This window comes from Ischnura elegans, chromosome X (genome assembly GCF_921293095.1).
Source record: "Ischnura elegans chromosome X, ioIscEleg1.1, whole genome shotgun sequence".
NCBI classification, from domain to species: domain Eukaryota; kingdom Metazoa; phylum Arthropoda; class Insecta; order Odonata; family Coenagrionidae; genus Ischnura; species Ischnura elegans.
In genome coordinates this window covers 61,453,549-61,469,674 of record NC_060259.1, presented here as the reverse complement: position 1 = coordinate 61,469,674, position 16,126 = coordinate 61,453,549, and the positions used below count along the sequence as shown (strand labels likewise).

Sequence of the window (16,126 nt, the reverse complement as noted above, 5' to 3'; positions counted from 1 at the left end):
AGCCCGTCTTACAAATTTTTTCTCTCTTAATTAATTTCCTTCAAAAATGTTTAGCTTGCCCTCTCTTACCATTGTCCTAATATTCTATATCCCTCCATATTTGCCCCTTTCCAATCTTTTCTTCTTGGACGAAGGTGTGAAGTACTTACCAGGATTTGGCATGAGAGAGACCTTTAGGACTTTGCATCCTTGAAGCGCACCCTCCTGAAAGAGTACCACTGAATGAGTTTGCTGGGCTCATTTCATTGATCCATGTTTCCAAGGAAGAGGTAGTTGTCAGGTTTCCCACATTCATTTCAATTGTGTTTCTAATGTAACTTAAAGTGGATTGCCTTTCATGTGGCTCCTGCCAGGGATGCTCTAGCGGTCATTAGAATACGCAAGCAGAATCTCCCTATGGCATAGTTGAATACTTAAGATAAGGGATTGTCCAGTAATTAATATTATAATCATTCTATTCCCCTCTCTATTTGTGACATTCCATATTCACTCATTAGTTTTGAAATTTTTTTTCTATGCCATTCAATATCAAAGTAAATAATATATGCTTAATTTATCAAAGTCTCCTTCTCGAAGATAGCTAGGAAATGCTGGTTGAAAGATTAGTATGAATGATGTCTGCCCACCTTATTCTCCAATACTGATTTCAGGAAACTTACTCGTGTGGGAAGCCCTCCAAGCAGCACTTCCAGAGGTCAAAATTAGATCTGCAAGGGCTGTGGGAAGATGTTTCTGCTTTTAAATCCGTTTTTTACAAGTTCAGTGAGCTTTTCCTAATTCTAAGTGAAAGATATTCTGTAGGTTCCAATTGTGAAATTCTATTGCTATGATGAAACAGTCTCTCCCTAAAAACTGGGAGAACTAAACTATTGGCAAAATGTTTTATTTTCCCAATAGTTCAATGTTGTTTGTTTTGTGTGGTACCTTGCACCACTTAATTCCATTTAGCCGGCATATATTTTTTGCAATACCACATTTTTACATCTAGCTGCTAATATTATTTGCTTAGTTGTGCTAGCACTGAAAGCATATGAGCAACTATTCTCTCAAGTGATCAAAAGTTGAATTACAGACCTATAAGGGTTTTATTAACTGATTCTTCAATGTCTCACAGCTGCCTAGTCCAAGCTCACGTTGTTACTAAAATATATCAATATGAAATCATGGGGGTGCTTGTAATACATATTTGGAGAAAAGATGAGCATGCATCCAAAATTATGAATACATACATGTTACATCTGCCTGAGACCTTTATATGAGCCCTTTAACCATATTTAAATGCAATTGTTGCATCTTACACACAATGCTGGTCACCAATCTTTCCTACATAGCCAATTCTATTCCCTTCTCATTATGTTCATAGATAGGCCTTAGTTTCCATCAGTGCTCTGCCTGAGTAAGTTAATCATTCCTGACTACCTTTAATTTAGATATTTTCTTCTCTCTCGATGCTAATAAGGAATATATACCACCAAGTGCAGCACCCTGATTCAGTCAAAAGTTTGTTTGTAGATTCTGTTCATGTATTTGACTGATATGTTCACTTTAGAAAAAATTAAGTAGCCTTCATACCTTATGAGCCAATAAATTGGAATTTAAAAAATTTGCCGTGGGCAAGCCACATGACCTGCACTGGCTGGCTGTGAGTCACCAAAAATTTTTTGCTGCCCTTGGTGTATGAGCACAGTATTCACCTACCAAACTGAAGGTCATGAGTCCGAGGGGATCTACCATCACCCCGCACCAGTAGTTAAGGGTTAAGGTCATCATGGCACACGGACCAATAACTGTGGTTCGAATATGTACGGGAGCAGATAAGTGCGTGGAAGGTGTCTGCGCCTGACTGACCTTGTAACATAATCGACATATGAATTTTTTGGTTGATCTGTTAATCCTAGTTCTACAATCAATTTTGAGGGATTTTTATGATGAAATTTTCAGATTTTTTCATGGTTTTAAGGTTTTCACAGTTGAGTGGGAGCCCTGTTATACACAATGCATTGGTCATGCACAGTTGTTTGACCAACTAAAAGCCTTATAACACCAGGTACAGTAATACAATTGTAACTTGTAAAAGTAAGTAGATGGGGTACATTGACAGCTTGAGGAAATAATTAGGGAAATTTTGGGTAAGAAAAACGTAGTAATGATGGTATTGGAGTGCTTCGGTCATGAATGGGAAGGAAAAAGTAAAAATTTGAATTCCAAACAAGAAACGATGAAGAGGATAGAGCAGAAAAATTTTGGAAGAGGAGAAGATTATTCATCACAAAAGCATGGTTCAGGCAGTTTAAGGGGTGGCAGTACAATTTTATGAGTCCAGAGGTAATTGGGAGATATCAGATGGACTACATATATCGTGGTAAAATAGAGGTTTAGAAATAATAGCAAAACTTGTGCAGCTTCCCGGCAGCGGATGCAGACAACAATATAATGTTTAGGAGATGCAACTAGTCTAGGCTATTCATCTTCAAGAATATCAGTTACTTCCCTAGAACATATTTATTTGCTTTGTATGCAAACATACCACATTTACCCCTTGTGATGGCATCATCCATGATATACAGGTACTTACCTTTTATACCATATGGAGAACACATTTCTAAATGGCAATAAAATAAACAACTATATCTTTTTATTGAGTGAATGCAACACTCAAGAGGTACGCTGGTTTATTTTATGAACTGTACCGTTAATGATTAAGGTGTAATATGCCCATGTTGGTGGGGAGTAAAGGATAGGTTAACTTAACTCGGCAGTACCTTTCCAGTGGTACTGAAAATTAATAATTATGGCTATTAAATAAATCTTATCTAATGTAATAATAACTATGGCTATTAAAAATAAATTAATGTAATCTAGGCCTAAATGAAATGAAATCTTCAAGAATACAAAATCTAGGAACTGGCTATATAAAATGCCATCATTTGCCAGCGATAGAGCTTCACGAATAGCTAAAACTAAGATACTGAAGAATTGGTTGATGATCTGTAAATGGATCAAGAAAAATTGCTACTTCAAATATTAAAGGAAGGTTTATTTGAAGGTAAAATGTGACTGGCAAGGGTACCCATGGAAACCTCATCGAAGGATGCCAGAGATTGGAATAATACTGTCTTAAGACTGCATACAGTATCTATAGAATTACAATAACGGGGACTCTGGGCAACTATGATGAGAATTTTATCTACTGAATGTACCTAATCTTAATTAAATATACCTTATCCTAATAAAACCCAATATACCTAATCATAATAAAATAATTAAAGGAATGGTTATATTTAATAAATCCAATACAACGAAGCATAAATTAACATATTCATCATCATCATCACTGGTCAACAATCCTAGGGTTGGTTTGACGCAGCTCTCCACTCAGTTCTCCTATCAGCTAATCTTTTCACTCCTACGTATTTCTTCTCTTTCACATCCTTCTTCACTTGTTCCATATATTTTGTTCGAGGCCTTCCTTTTCCGTTCTTGCCTTCCACTTGTCCTTCGACGATTGTCTTCATCAGGCCATCATGCCTCAAGATGTGGCCTATAAGGTTGTTCCGTCTTCTGGTTAAGGTTTTTATGAGGCTTCTCTTCTCTCCCACTCTTCTTAGGACTTCCTCGTTACTAACTCGGTCGATCCATTTGATTTTCATCATTCTTCTGTAGCACCACATTTCGAAAGCCTCTGTCCTTGCTTTCTCCGCTGCAGTCATTGTCCATGCCTCACTTCCGTATAGGAGCATACTCCAAATGTAGGTTCTTATAAATTGTTTCTTTACTTCCGTATTTAAGTTTCCCGCTGTAAGCAGGTCTCTCTTTTGGTGGAATGCTCTCTTTGCCTGGGCTATTCTGCATTTTAACATATTAGCAATGAAAATATGCAGTTAGAACAATCTCATGTGAGATTAGATGGAGGGGGTAGGTCAAGCCAATTCTCACTAAGGGGGGGTCAAAAAATTACCTCACATTATTCATGGAAATCTCCTTAGAAGTTTAAAAATTTGGTTGTTAAACCTTCATAATTTTGTTCCACATAAAGGTTCGCGAGTGTTGAATTAGCATGGAAACCAATGGGGGACAGATACAAGGTCAACACCCAGAAAAAGAAGAATATCCAGATTGAGTAATCCACACTACCTATCTCAAAATTCAAGATGACAGTGAAGATGCAAGTGGTACCCTTACCCCGGAACTGTACTCCCCCATTCCTCTATCGAAACCATGAAAAACAACCCTTTCTCTCACAGCAATCAATATTCCCGCTTTCCCACACCCTCTTACTATCCTTCAGCAGTGGGATGTATTTAAGGAAGAACTTGGCTGCCCAAGATGCACATGAAAATGTTATTGCAACAACTAGGGATGAGTCAATTCTACTTTTTTCTCGAATCTGATTCCAATTCCATTGATTCTTATTCCTACTAACGGGTGGGATATCGATTTGTCAGTAGCATTGCTGTCACTAAAATTTAAGAAATGAATGGAATAGCATTACAAAGACAATTAAGTGACCCAAAAAGATATATATGTATGTATTGGAAATAGTGTATAGGTATATTAGTGTTATATCCTCAACTTTAATAAAATTTTAAACAATCTAACTGCTCCAGACACAAATTGTTAACTTAATAATGTACAGTGCACAATGGATAAGGCGTGTTGCAGCCTTTATGCCCCAAACCTATCGTTTATTTATAAAATCGTTTCTGGCTTGATTTGGTGGAAGTTCGATACATCCATGATGAAAGAACAAAAATGGTAATATCCACACTTTTTAATTCCAAATCTCAACAACCGACCCAGGTTTCAACAGATTGTGTCAAATTCAGCAGAAATTGCTGTCTTATTCAACTAATAGGATCAATAAGGTTCCAATCAATATTTTTATGAGGAATCATTTATTAAAAATTCAATGGATTTGCACAGTAATTATTTACAATCCATTAGAAGTTAAATATATTTCAGCAAACAAAAAACACGTAAAATAAAACAATATCATTATTTCTTATTTTTCCAGAACTTCATATTTTTCAAAAGGTTTTTTAACAATATCACTGAACAATACCGCCATGTAATTTTCCTATTCAAAGTATTATTTAAATTATCCACTGTTTAAAATCAAACAACTCTTTCAATAAAAGACAATCACTTCACAAAATAAGAGATGGAATGCATTAGTTGGTGCGGAGCTGATAGTCTCCATTCTGAGTTATGTAGCGAACCCAGGGTAAAGCTTGATAGCCACTCTTCTCTATAATTTTCAAATAACGGACCTGGAGAGAATGATGGAACAACTGAATTATAATCAGCAAATGACTTCGCCATAACACACCAATAAAATTTGAAACAAAAATAAATCAATTTATAACTGGTAAACTTATTACTCACAACGAAGGCAAAGCATTCAGGTCTTTTCAGTCCCATACACTTACAAAAAGATTAGAGCCACAATGGCTTCGTTAAAATAGAGGCTCTTGAGATTGATAAAATTACATTAAAGAAGAGAAAAAGTGACCTTCTATATATTCGTTTTTGAGTATACCTTATGGGAAAATTATCAAAATGAACGAAAAAAATTCTTGAAAGGACCCCCCATTATGTAGTAAGGATGAAATAAGAGAAAGGCAAAAACGTTCCTTTTATAATTCCATGATTGACTTAAAAAGCTCAATAACCATCGATCATCTTTTCACAAGACATCAAAGGGATATTTCCTCTACGTATATGAACACAGGGGAAGGTTTTCAGGGGTGGTTTTAATCAAGATTATACTTCAACAGCCTTTACACAGTTGGAGCAGATACTGAAGTGCAAGAGGGTGCTGTCTCAGATAGATGAGAGGAAGTTGGGCAAGCAGGGAAGGTTGAGGGAAGAATTGACTATCAGAATGGAACTAAGAGATGAAAAACATACACTGAGTTGAAGTTCTTCTAAGAAAATTGCACAATCACTTCCAGCCTCTATTAATTAAGTGATTCAGGAGTAGAAGTGGCATTATGACTTTCATAAATCATCTTAATGAATAGAATAATCCAATGTGGATTAAAAAAAGAGTATTTTGCATGAAAATAAATAGGCAGTGATAGAAGTTATACTTGGACAATGATTGGAAATAGGAGATCAATAATTTTCCATGGAAAGCAGAACTGTTATTATTACGATAAATATGTATACATTTTTTGCATAAAATATACTATGATAAGTAAATTCATAAAATCAAACCATGATATAATAAGCATAAGTGTGGAATGTACAATGAGAAGTTTGTCTCACATTTAATTACAGCCTTAACTTTGATATTTTCGGCATTTGTTCGCCTACGTAGGAAAATCTCAAATGGAAATTTTCGGCATTCGTCTCCTGGGTCAAGAAAGGTCCTGCCAAATAATTCCAACGTTGGTAGCTAAAGTGCTAAAGGTTAAGTGTAACTACAGACCAGAATGACGTGGAAAAAAATAGTTCGTCTAGGTATCAAAGGAAAAAAATTAAGCTTCTTTCACGAAATCCCTCTCATTGGTTCCATACTTCCTAACAAATAGCAGAAAACAACATATGATTGCACACACCTGGATTCCTGATGTTGTGAAATATGGGATCTCAAATTTCACTTGAATAGGAGGTTTACCCTCAGAGTCCTCTCCTTCAACACTAGGCAACCCAAAGTGAGCTCTCATTAGGTACTCTTTTCCACCCTGTAATTATAATAACATATTGTCACATTGATGGGCTCGATTAAACTTAAGAAGGCATGTTCACCATGACAATCAACTCACAGGGAAGGATTTCATAGTCCAAATGATGGCATTTTGCTCAGGTGCATACTTCACACTCCCAATGGTAGTCTTGAACTTTGGAGAATCTGCGTCAGCTGGGACAGGAATGACAATTTCAACATTGTTCGCAGTGGAACGTCGCTTAAACTGAGACTTAGCTTTTATCATATATTCAACACGGCTATGGACATGCCGCTCAATCACAGATTCAATCCATATCAATGGCTTCACCTGTAAAAATGAATTTAATAGAGTAAATTTGTTCCGATACATATCCACAGTTTAACCATGATTTAGAATTCTAAGCTGAAAAGTGTTTAAAAGAAAATTATGAATTAAATGCATCATCACAGATGGTAATTGAAGTTCATACTTTCAAAAAATTAGCTGTAGTTAACAATTGATTACCAACTTTTTCAATCCAAGAACAAGAGAAGTTGTTGACATTGAAATGCAAAATGGAAGCCAACACCTACTTGCTAGCATAGCATAGTAACTTGCAAAGCAACTCTTTCGCTTGCCTCCATCTCAATCATTGGCCAGTTGATCAGGGTAACATACAACAACTAACCTTATCACACACAAAAATGTTTTTTAAAAATACAACTCACATGTGTATTCAAACGATAGGACATCAACTCAAATTCACCATCAGGGGGGATGAATGATATGGTGCGATCATTTTCGAACCTGAAAATAGAACAATTAAACTAAGCCGTATAAAATAAATAACCTTAGTCACCAATCCATGCCTCTAGAACTTAAAATGTAAAAACAAATTTTATCACATAAAAAATCTGAAAAATGAAAGTAGAATCATCCGCATTTTATACAAAAACCAAGTACATAGTGGTTGTAAAATCATGGCCCATCTGTGAAGAACCATGAATTTGGAGAGGTTCGAGACAAGACTGTGTTTTGTCACCTGTAATTTTCAATGTTTACATTGAGAAGGCCATTAATGAAATCAAAGAACACTTAGCATTCTTGTAGGGGACATGCAGGAGTTCAAAGGTAAATAGAAATGAATGATCCTAATGAAATAAAACAGAGTTTACCTTGACAGCCTCACACACTGATGGAATTTCACATCTTCTAATTCAACAGACTTAGACTTCCCTCTTCCTGTACTTTCAAATAGCACCTTATCATTCAACCCTAGTCTTAACTCTGGCATTCCTGAGAGGTAAACTCGCATTTTGATGGCACCTACAATTTCACTACGGAGTACATTCCCATTTGCATTTGCCTGAAACATAAAATACTTTCGTAAATAAACAAGGAAAAAGGAACTATCAAGTAGAGAAACCAAACATGATTACACAAATGCAAATAGAATTTTCTAAAATGAAGAAAGCTATTTAATATAGGTTTCAGAAGGAAGGTGCATTTTTCCAGCATCTTAGCATGAACCTTTCTAAAGGCCTATTTACACAGTGCATTAACCCGTACGAGTCAATGTCTAAATGTATGAATGGACACGAAAATGCACTGTGTAACCTGGCAGAAAACTTTCATAGCAACTACAGGATAATGGTAACAGGGAACATGAATGTGAAGATTTAAAAAATGACAATGGCTAGAGTGATATAATCCCATTAGAAAATCAATACATTGGATGCTTTATCGTAATGCTACCTAATAAAACAACTTGATCACCCATTTTACGTGTTTCCACACTTTAATATAGAATTAATACCATTAATGAAGTGCAATGTAAGGTAAAAGGCTAAAGCTGGTTCCAATCAACTAGTATGGGCAAAGGAGTCACAAAAAGAAGGAAACTAATAAATAAGCAAGAAAGTATGTAATACCACTCAAACTAGCAAAAGAAAAAAAAAACAGAACACCCCCAAAAATCCTTTTTTGAATAGCTAGTCATAAATGTAAATGAAAGTAGAAAACTTATTATGTGCAAAGAAGTGCATTTGGTGGTAATATGATATAAAACTGGTTGTATTTAACTTCTTTACCTACTTATGGCTGATGGAGATGGAAAATCCACGATAGTTTAAGTACTCCCATGCCTCGTATAGCACAAGGGATGCGTTCCTTGGGATCTTTGCACTACACGAATTTGCTTTACACGAAAGAGAGCATTTTAACATTGGGAAGATAGGGATGCGTTCCTGGTAGCACAGGTGTTTGGTATCGAATTTCCTCTAAACCAAATATATTCCCATAAATAGCCTTAGAAAACCTTATTTATACAAATTTTTATATTTTAAAATATCTTTAAAGATGGTAGGCACGCATTCAAAGACTTTTATTCACGTTAAAAAAATTCGTACGTGCTTTTGAAATTCCCTCCTGTCGTGCGGGTGGTGTGTCCGTAATCCATTGCCGGCAGCTGACGATTTTTCAAACCAGTCTAAAAACAATTATTGTGTCACCCAGGACCTTTTGTCGCTCATCGAAATGACAGGTAAATGCTACTTTGAATGCCATTTCGTAGATAGTGGAGTTTATGAATGATAAATCATTTTAATTTGAATTCCTCCAAGGCATTAGCAGCTACGTGAAAGTCTTTAAATGCCTTGAAACCTGACTCAGGTTTTCCTTCCCTGAAAATGAATGAACGAGATTGCATTCTTTTCCAAAACAATATCGTCTCGTCAACACTAAACACTAGTTGAGAGGGAAAGGAGCCACTTTCAATCACAGCTTGGAGTTCATCAGAAAATGTTGCAGTGACTGCGCTATCAACACTTGCTGATTCACCTGATATCGCCACACTGAAAATACCTGCTAGCCGCTTAAAATTCTGGAATCAACCGGAGGTTTCACTAAATGTCTCGGAGCGATTACTACCCTCGTATTTTTGTACAGATTCACAATGAACTTTCCACATGCTTTGACCGCTTGGTTGAAGTTGGTGCGGCTGAGGTCACTGATGTTTTAACTTCGTCTTTATTCAGAATAAGGCATCGTGAGTTTAAACTTCCACGCAATATTGCTTTGACGCTCTCCATTTTTAAAGCAATTGACATCTTTCAATTTCTCTTCTAGGTTTATGGTTTTTCTTGATAACTTCTTGATTTTTCTACCCGCATTCCTATTTTTTTCCATTGTTCTCTTAGTTTTTACTCTGTATGGCTCTATCGAAATCACCTTCTACTGCTGCACTGTATTTCTGAGATGCAAAGGGCCAACGGCTGCTGGGAGGGAATGAAGCCATTGTGTTTAAGACTCTATAGCGGACCCTTTTATGTGTTGATGCTATTCAAACGCAACTCGGCCACCACTCCATTTCTCCCCCATGAATACCAATGATCTTGAAGGATTGAGGTGTAGACCCTCTACCTGGAAGTCAATCGCCTGACTTATGACGGCAAAAATTATGTCTCAAACAGTATTGCTTTCAAAAATCACATTTCCATTAGCTCCACGCTTAATCAATGATCTAAATGCACTAATGTCATTCTGACATGGAGTCAAGATAATTTACTTTGGTAGGCCAGCTATCTGGACTGCCTGAAGGGCCTTTGGCCATTACACAGCAATGGATTTAAATTCATACATAAACAAAAAAAGATTTGAGGCAAGCAATACTATTGATATGCATAAAATGATAGTAATTTCATGTGTACTTAATGCAAGTTCACATTTTATCATGAGAGCATTTAAGTTTTTTGATTAGGCAACACTGCATTGCGATGTTTCCCCGAGGAACGAATTTGCGCTATATAGAAATTGCGCCAATCGAAATTGCTCTATGCAAGGCATGGGTGCATACATATTTTTCATATGAATGAATGTATAACATACTTTGGCAGATTAGTGTGAATATCAGTATTTACAGCCAAAGTAAATCTAATACATGCTAGGGACTGTGTAGTGATTAGCTCCTGTTTATACAACATTAAAATAGGAAATATGTAGTTAATTGTTAAGGTAAAATAGCTTGGCTCATGTGAACAATTTCTACAATATTACAAAAAGTATTACCATTTTCATTGATTAGCAAACTAATATGCCATATATGAACTCAGTTTCATAACCTCAGTAAGTACATAGGCAGATGAAATGACCCGAGTATACGGTATGGCCTCAAATAGATCAAGTTTATTTTACAGAAACCACTTACCAACAGATTCACAGACTCAATGACGTCCAAAAATACTTCATTTTTCCTATATTTAATACCTTCAGACCTCCAGGACACAGCATTTGTAACAGCCATAGGAGGTCTGGGCTGGATTTCAAGTTTGTGGCCTTCTTGAGTGATGTACCTGGATGGATAATAAATCACAGAGAAGGATTATTATCATTTCGTCAGCGATACAAGGTTACACACTAGAGTTTCTTGTAAGCAAGAAAAGAAAAGGGGCTTATTATGGAATAAAATCAAATCATGGTCCAAAATACAGATGCTTCTGCTTCTTCAGAGTAAGTAAAAAGTAGAATACCTGGTGGGATATTAAAAATACCATTATACAGATGGTATGAAGAACTAGGATCAATACTGTGATGTTTCCATATGCAGGTTCAATAATCTTAGAACCAAATGAGGTCATTTCTAGGGTGACAACTTATGTATCGAAATGAAATTCCATGGCATTTCCGACTAATGCTAAGATTTTCCAGACTATTTGATAGAACTGATTCTACAAAATATTCATCTTTTCAGGAGATAAAATCGTGGTCATGTACAGTTAAATGTTAACCTTAAAACAAATCAAATGACATTACTACATAAAATGACCACTTTCCAGTCATGAAATTTGGGACAGACATTAAGAAACTTATGAAATCATCAGTCCATTCAGCGATCAGAAGTCTATTATCAGTGGAATAATTTATGTTATTACACAGCCACGCATAAACCTCTTGATTTTAAGGAACACTTTCCATCACACCTTTAATAGTTCATGATCCAGTTAGGGAGACCAAATGCCCATGTTCCAGTTAAAGTTTCCATGTAAAGTGATCCAGTACAACCAAAATAAACCCAGGAACCAAACTAGCACAGTTACTTATGATATTAGGTCGTCATATATCACTTGATATAACAGGATAGACATTTCAAAATTCTGATCAGAAAATCAACCTATTTGACTTAAAACTATATCAATTCACCAATATGTTGTTACCTTATTGTTGAATATTTTGAAGGCAATCCAGTAATTAGTAAATCACATGAGAATTCATTGCTAGACATTAAATATATGTAAGAAGTAAATTGGATGATTTCAGATAACCAATGAGTGTAGTTAATTCCAAATAAATTCATCAACTCTTGGAAGTCTACTGCACAGGTGGGCCAAGTGCTTGGACAATACAGATGAAAGCCTTTGCTCAGAGAAAGAATTTACACTGCCTGCTTTCGATCGTCAAAATCAGTAAAAGTAAGTCAAATCAAACTTTCCTTTTATACACAGCATATGATTGCCAGATATCTCTTACATGCTCCCCTCTGCCAAATCTCCATCGCCCAGAGTAACATAAATCAACAAAAAAAATTAGATGCTGCTTTTAATTTTTTTAAGCTATAACAAGGATTTGCATCAGTCACCCGCAAAACCAAACATGAATCCAAGAGTCAGGCTCAGTTCTGCTGATTTCAAAAGAAACTCATCCATAGTATCCATTATTAGGAGAGCCAACTGATCTCTCAGTCCTATACCTCCTTAACCACAACCATGTTCAGATATCAAAGTGCAGAGAGTGTAATCCTATAGCATTCCTTGGTCTGCTGGTGGTCTTTTGGATGGACAATAAACTAATTTAGGTGGACTGAGAGAACCATTTTATACCCATGTATAATGGATGCATCCTCTTAAAAAATCCTTAACACTCGGTTACGGTTCAATGCACAACAAATTGACGAAAGCTATAAAAATTTTCACATAACCATGCAATTGTTGTAGAACATCCATATAAATACTTGCACTATGCTAGTTTTTGTTTAATTTTATTTAAGAACATTTGTTTTTCAAATTTTTTTACAGAGCAAGTTCCAACATGAGGTCGCTAAAAATATGTTGCAACGGAGGTACCCATACCATATGCATACCCCCCATGCATGTTCACTATCATTCCAAGTTCAGCTAAATGAGTTCGCTCAATTCTTCATAATTTCTTAGGTTTTAAACCCAAATAAGAGATAAGGATCCCGTTAATGATCTTATAAGAAGAAATGAATAAGTAATTACATACTTGGTAATTTCACTCTTCTCTTGTAGAATTCCTTCATTAATCAAAACATAGACCTACCATAGGTCAAATTGTGAAGTGAACTGTAGTTACTAACACAATTGACTAGATATCATTCCAATTGCTACTGCCATACTTACTCTTGCAATATTTTACTGTCGGTTGTCTGTGGATACCCAAAATCAATCAGCTCGTCCAACAATTCATAAATTACAACAAAGTTGTCTCGTATGCTCTCCTCCTCCAATTCCTTGAAATACTCTATCATGACCTAAAAATAACAAATTATAAAAACGATTGATATGAATATATGTGCGTGCAGGCGAGACGCTGTACATTTTGACAGCAATATCAGGTCTTCACCAGAGTTTATAAATACTAACCTGGACAATTTTGTGGAGAAACACGAAAACTAACGCAACATTAGCATTCTTCTTGGTAGTAGAAACTATGTATAAATTATTATATTTGATGTACGAAAATGTACATTCGGTGGTTTGTAAGATAGGTGTAAGCATGCCATCCTCCTCTTTCTCCATCAAGAGAGGCATAAATTTTTCGATTATACCCAAATCTATATCACCACGATAGTTTCTTGATATTAAAACCTGAAAATTTCATATACAGTCATGAGGTTAAATTACAAAGGCTTTCAAAAATAGTAGAATAATAGACCATCGATTGTGACAAACCTTTCCCTTCACATCGAGGATATATACAGCAGACGAAGACATGTTGACGCCTCGTTACCATCGAATTTTTAGTACCTGAAAACAATCGGGATAACAATAACTTGAAATACGAGCTATAATGTACGTTGTTACTCAGTCCCATATGATGGTCAATGGTGGCGATAAGCGAAAAAAGAGCTATGATTAATAACATTGTGCTTGAATTATATGATACAGAGAATAGCAGCTAACAAGCCTCCCTCGCTTGAAGGATGGCGAAATTATGACGCGAGCGAAACTTTGCATGCAAATCAAGACTAGCAATAAGTAATTTTTGTCTGCCACAACATGATGTAAACGACTGAAGGTGATGTCACAAGAGATTAACCATAGGCATAACGAGAGCTGTACTTCATAGTCATATTCACATATACAGCCACACTATATCGCCTTTTCTAATTTAAGAATAGCTGAATGTAAACAATAATTAATTTCATCAACAATCAACAGGAGTGAATATCAAATTACGGGCCAAATCCGAGGTAATTTTAAAGAGTTACAAACTAGAAACCTCACAATTCCTTGGGATTATATTTTCTCAGGCGGTAGAAATTATTTCACTGATTATATTTATGGGCAACTACGACATTTTGATAGCGATACTATCACTGAAATAAACTTGCTTACAAACGCCGACGTTTTGACCCGTTGTTCTTTTTCCGATTTCAATCGACCCATCGACGAAATCCGACTTTTCGCGATACTATCGATTATATCGACAGAGTCGATTCGGTTATCGAGCTATCGCTTCGAATAGCGACTGGTGGTAGAATCAAAATCCTTTCTTTTATTTTGCTTAATCCAGTTTTTCAAGCTCAATTCATAGCCTTGTGAAAGACATGAATAATAGTGTTTTTATATTTATTGCTTTCTCAGTTATATAAAGCATAAATATGTTTTCATTGGCGAAAATTCATTCGACAACGAGGTGTGAAGTAAACTGAATACTATTGATGTTACTTGAATCATATTGCTCTCACATGCAAGCGCCAAAGAACTTTCCGCAGTGCTCGGTATTCATGAGAAAATTTTATTCAATTATATATTCAAAATCAAGCAAGATTTCTGATACTTTTTCTGACGTGCAATATTATTTGACAAGAAAATACAAATAGATTAGGAAGCTATCGCAGGCTGTTGATGTAGCAATTGGAAAAGTTGGAGATTTATATAAAAATTTTATGCACATGGAAATTGTAATAATAGAAATAACTATAAGCATGCTCTATCTGAAAAATGCAATTAGGAACAAGCTATGTCTAACAATAAATGTCATCCTTATAATGTAAATCCTTATCTCTTCTAATCAAATCCTCTAAATGCAAAATGTTTGCAAAATATGAATACTAATTAATTTCCTGTTGGAACATCAATTTTTGGAAAATTGTGGCGGAAGAACATAATTAAACAAACTCAGAATTTCTGGCATTTTCGCAGCAATAAATCCATTTCTAACACTGGAGAAAGATAACATAAAATCAGACTGACGTAGCTGTACAGCTGCATATTTTGTGAACATATACAAGACATAGTCCTCACTGAGTCCTGAACTCTCTCTTGATGGAGTAATCACTTGCAGAGGAAGATTGATACTAAGGATCCTTCTGTCTCGAGACAGAGCCCTGGCAAAATGGTAAAATTTGGATTATAATTATTATATTAGTTCGAATGATTTTTGAAAGTGTCACAGGGTACATATGGTACTTGGAAAAAATAAAACTGGTTGGGAAAAGAAAACAAGAAATACTTTCCCTTCTACAAACCAATTTATACTGATGACATATTTTCCTAGATTTTTTTCAAGATATTTTAATGCTAGCATCCAAATGGAAGAAACCCTAATCACCTTGTATTTGTGGAGCTATTTCTGCAAACAGGGGACTTACCATGGAGTTTCAGAATATTGGGATACCAAGAGAGCAAAAAATAAGGCGGAAGCTGACGTTCTTAGGCTGAATAAATATATGGATGGATAGGGTAAATATGTACCTAGGTTACTTTTCGATGCTGAGAAAAAACAACAAAGTGGATGAAATTTTTGAGCATTAGCAGATAAATTTACTTTATTTAATTCTTTTGTGACTAACAAAGTTCTCAACAGCTCTCCTCCACTAGGTTTTTAAAATTTGCCTTAGAAGTGGCCAAGGGCCGGGCTAAGATTGAGTAAGAGGGAAGTCTATCATCCAATGATGATAGACAAGGGCTGACTCAGCAAGTGCCTCTTCAGGACCACCTGGCAAGGCTATCTCTGCAAGGCTACATATTCCCTCAGCATTTGAGCACAGAAAGTATGGTAGGGTATAAAATTATCGCATTAGAAAGTATGAGCAATGCTATGGTCCACTCCGATTACACCACTGGGGCGGAAGACGGCCGGACGCCGCAGCTGACGAAAAGGCATTCAGTGCCCACTTCGACTACTACAGTGGCTGACTGCTACGTATACAAAGCCAAGGCATTAGAACGACT

At 35.9% G+C, this 16,126-nt stretch overlaps 1 protein-coding gene across 3 annotated transcripts; it reads right to left on the bottom strand.

The window, feature by feature from the left end:
• Positions 1–4,876: 4,876 nt before the first annotated feature.
• LOC124170944 (AP-1 complex subunit mu-1) lies at positions 4,877–14,321 on the bottom strand. 3 transcript variants are annotated; one of them, XM_046550019.1, is made up of 10 exons: positions 14,169–14,321; positions 13,619–13,693; positions 13,310–13,534; positions 13,067–13,197; positions 10,858–11,002; positions 7,829–8,019; positions 7,382–7,460; positions 6,771–7,001; positions 6,564–6,689; positions 4,877–5,270 (listed from the first exon to the last, which is right to left on the bottom strand). In XM_046550019.1, the coding sequence occupies exons 2-10, from the start codon at positions 13,658–13,660 to the stop codon at positions 5,172–5,174; spliced, it is 1,269 nt and encodes a 422-aa protein (XP_046405975.1). In that variant the 5' UTR covers positions 13,661–13,693; positions 14,169–14,321; the 3' UTR covers positions 4,877–5,171. The 3 variants fall into 3 exon arrangements, with proteins under 3 accessions (XP_046405975.1, XP_046405978.1, XP_046405976.1); XM_046550022.1 differs by having other exon boundaries at positions 14,174–14,321; XM_046550020.1 differs by having other exon boundaries at positions 14,285–14,313.
• Positions 14,322–16,126: the final 1,805 nt, after the last annotated feature.

What these genes read in the sequence shown, in the direction of transcription:
- LOC124170944 (XM_046550019.1), bottom strand. Translation starts at nt 13,660, where the DNA reads ATGTCTTCGTCTGCTGTATATATCCTCGATGTGAAGGGAAAG. An exon ending in TTGAGTCTGTGAATCTGTTG is followed by an intron (nt 8,020 to 10,857) that starts GTAAGTGGTTTC and finishes TTTATGTTTCAG; the next exon opens with GCAAATGCAAATGGGAATGT. An exon ending in CCTATCGTTTGAATACACAT is followed by an intron (nt 7,002 to 7,381) that starts GTGAGTTGTATT and finishes TCATTTTTACAG; the next exon opens with GTGAAGCCATTGATATGGAT.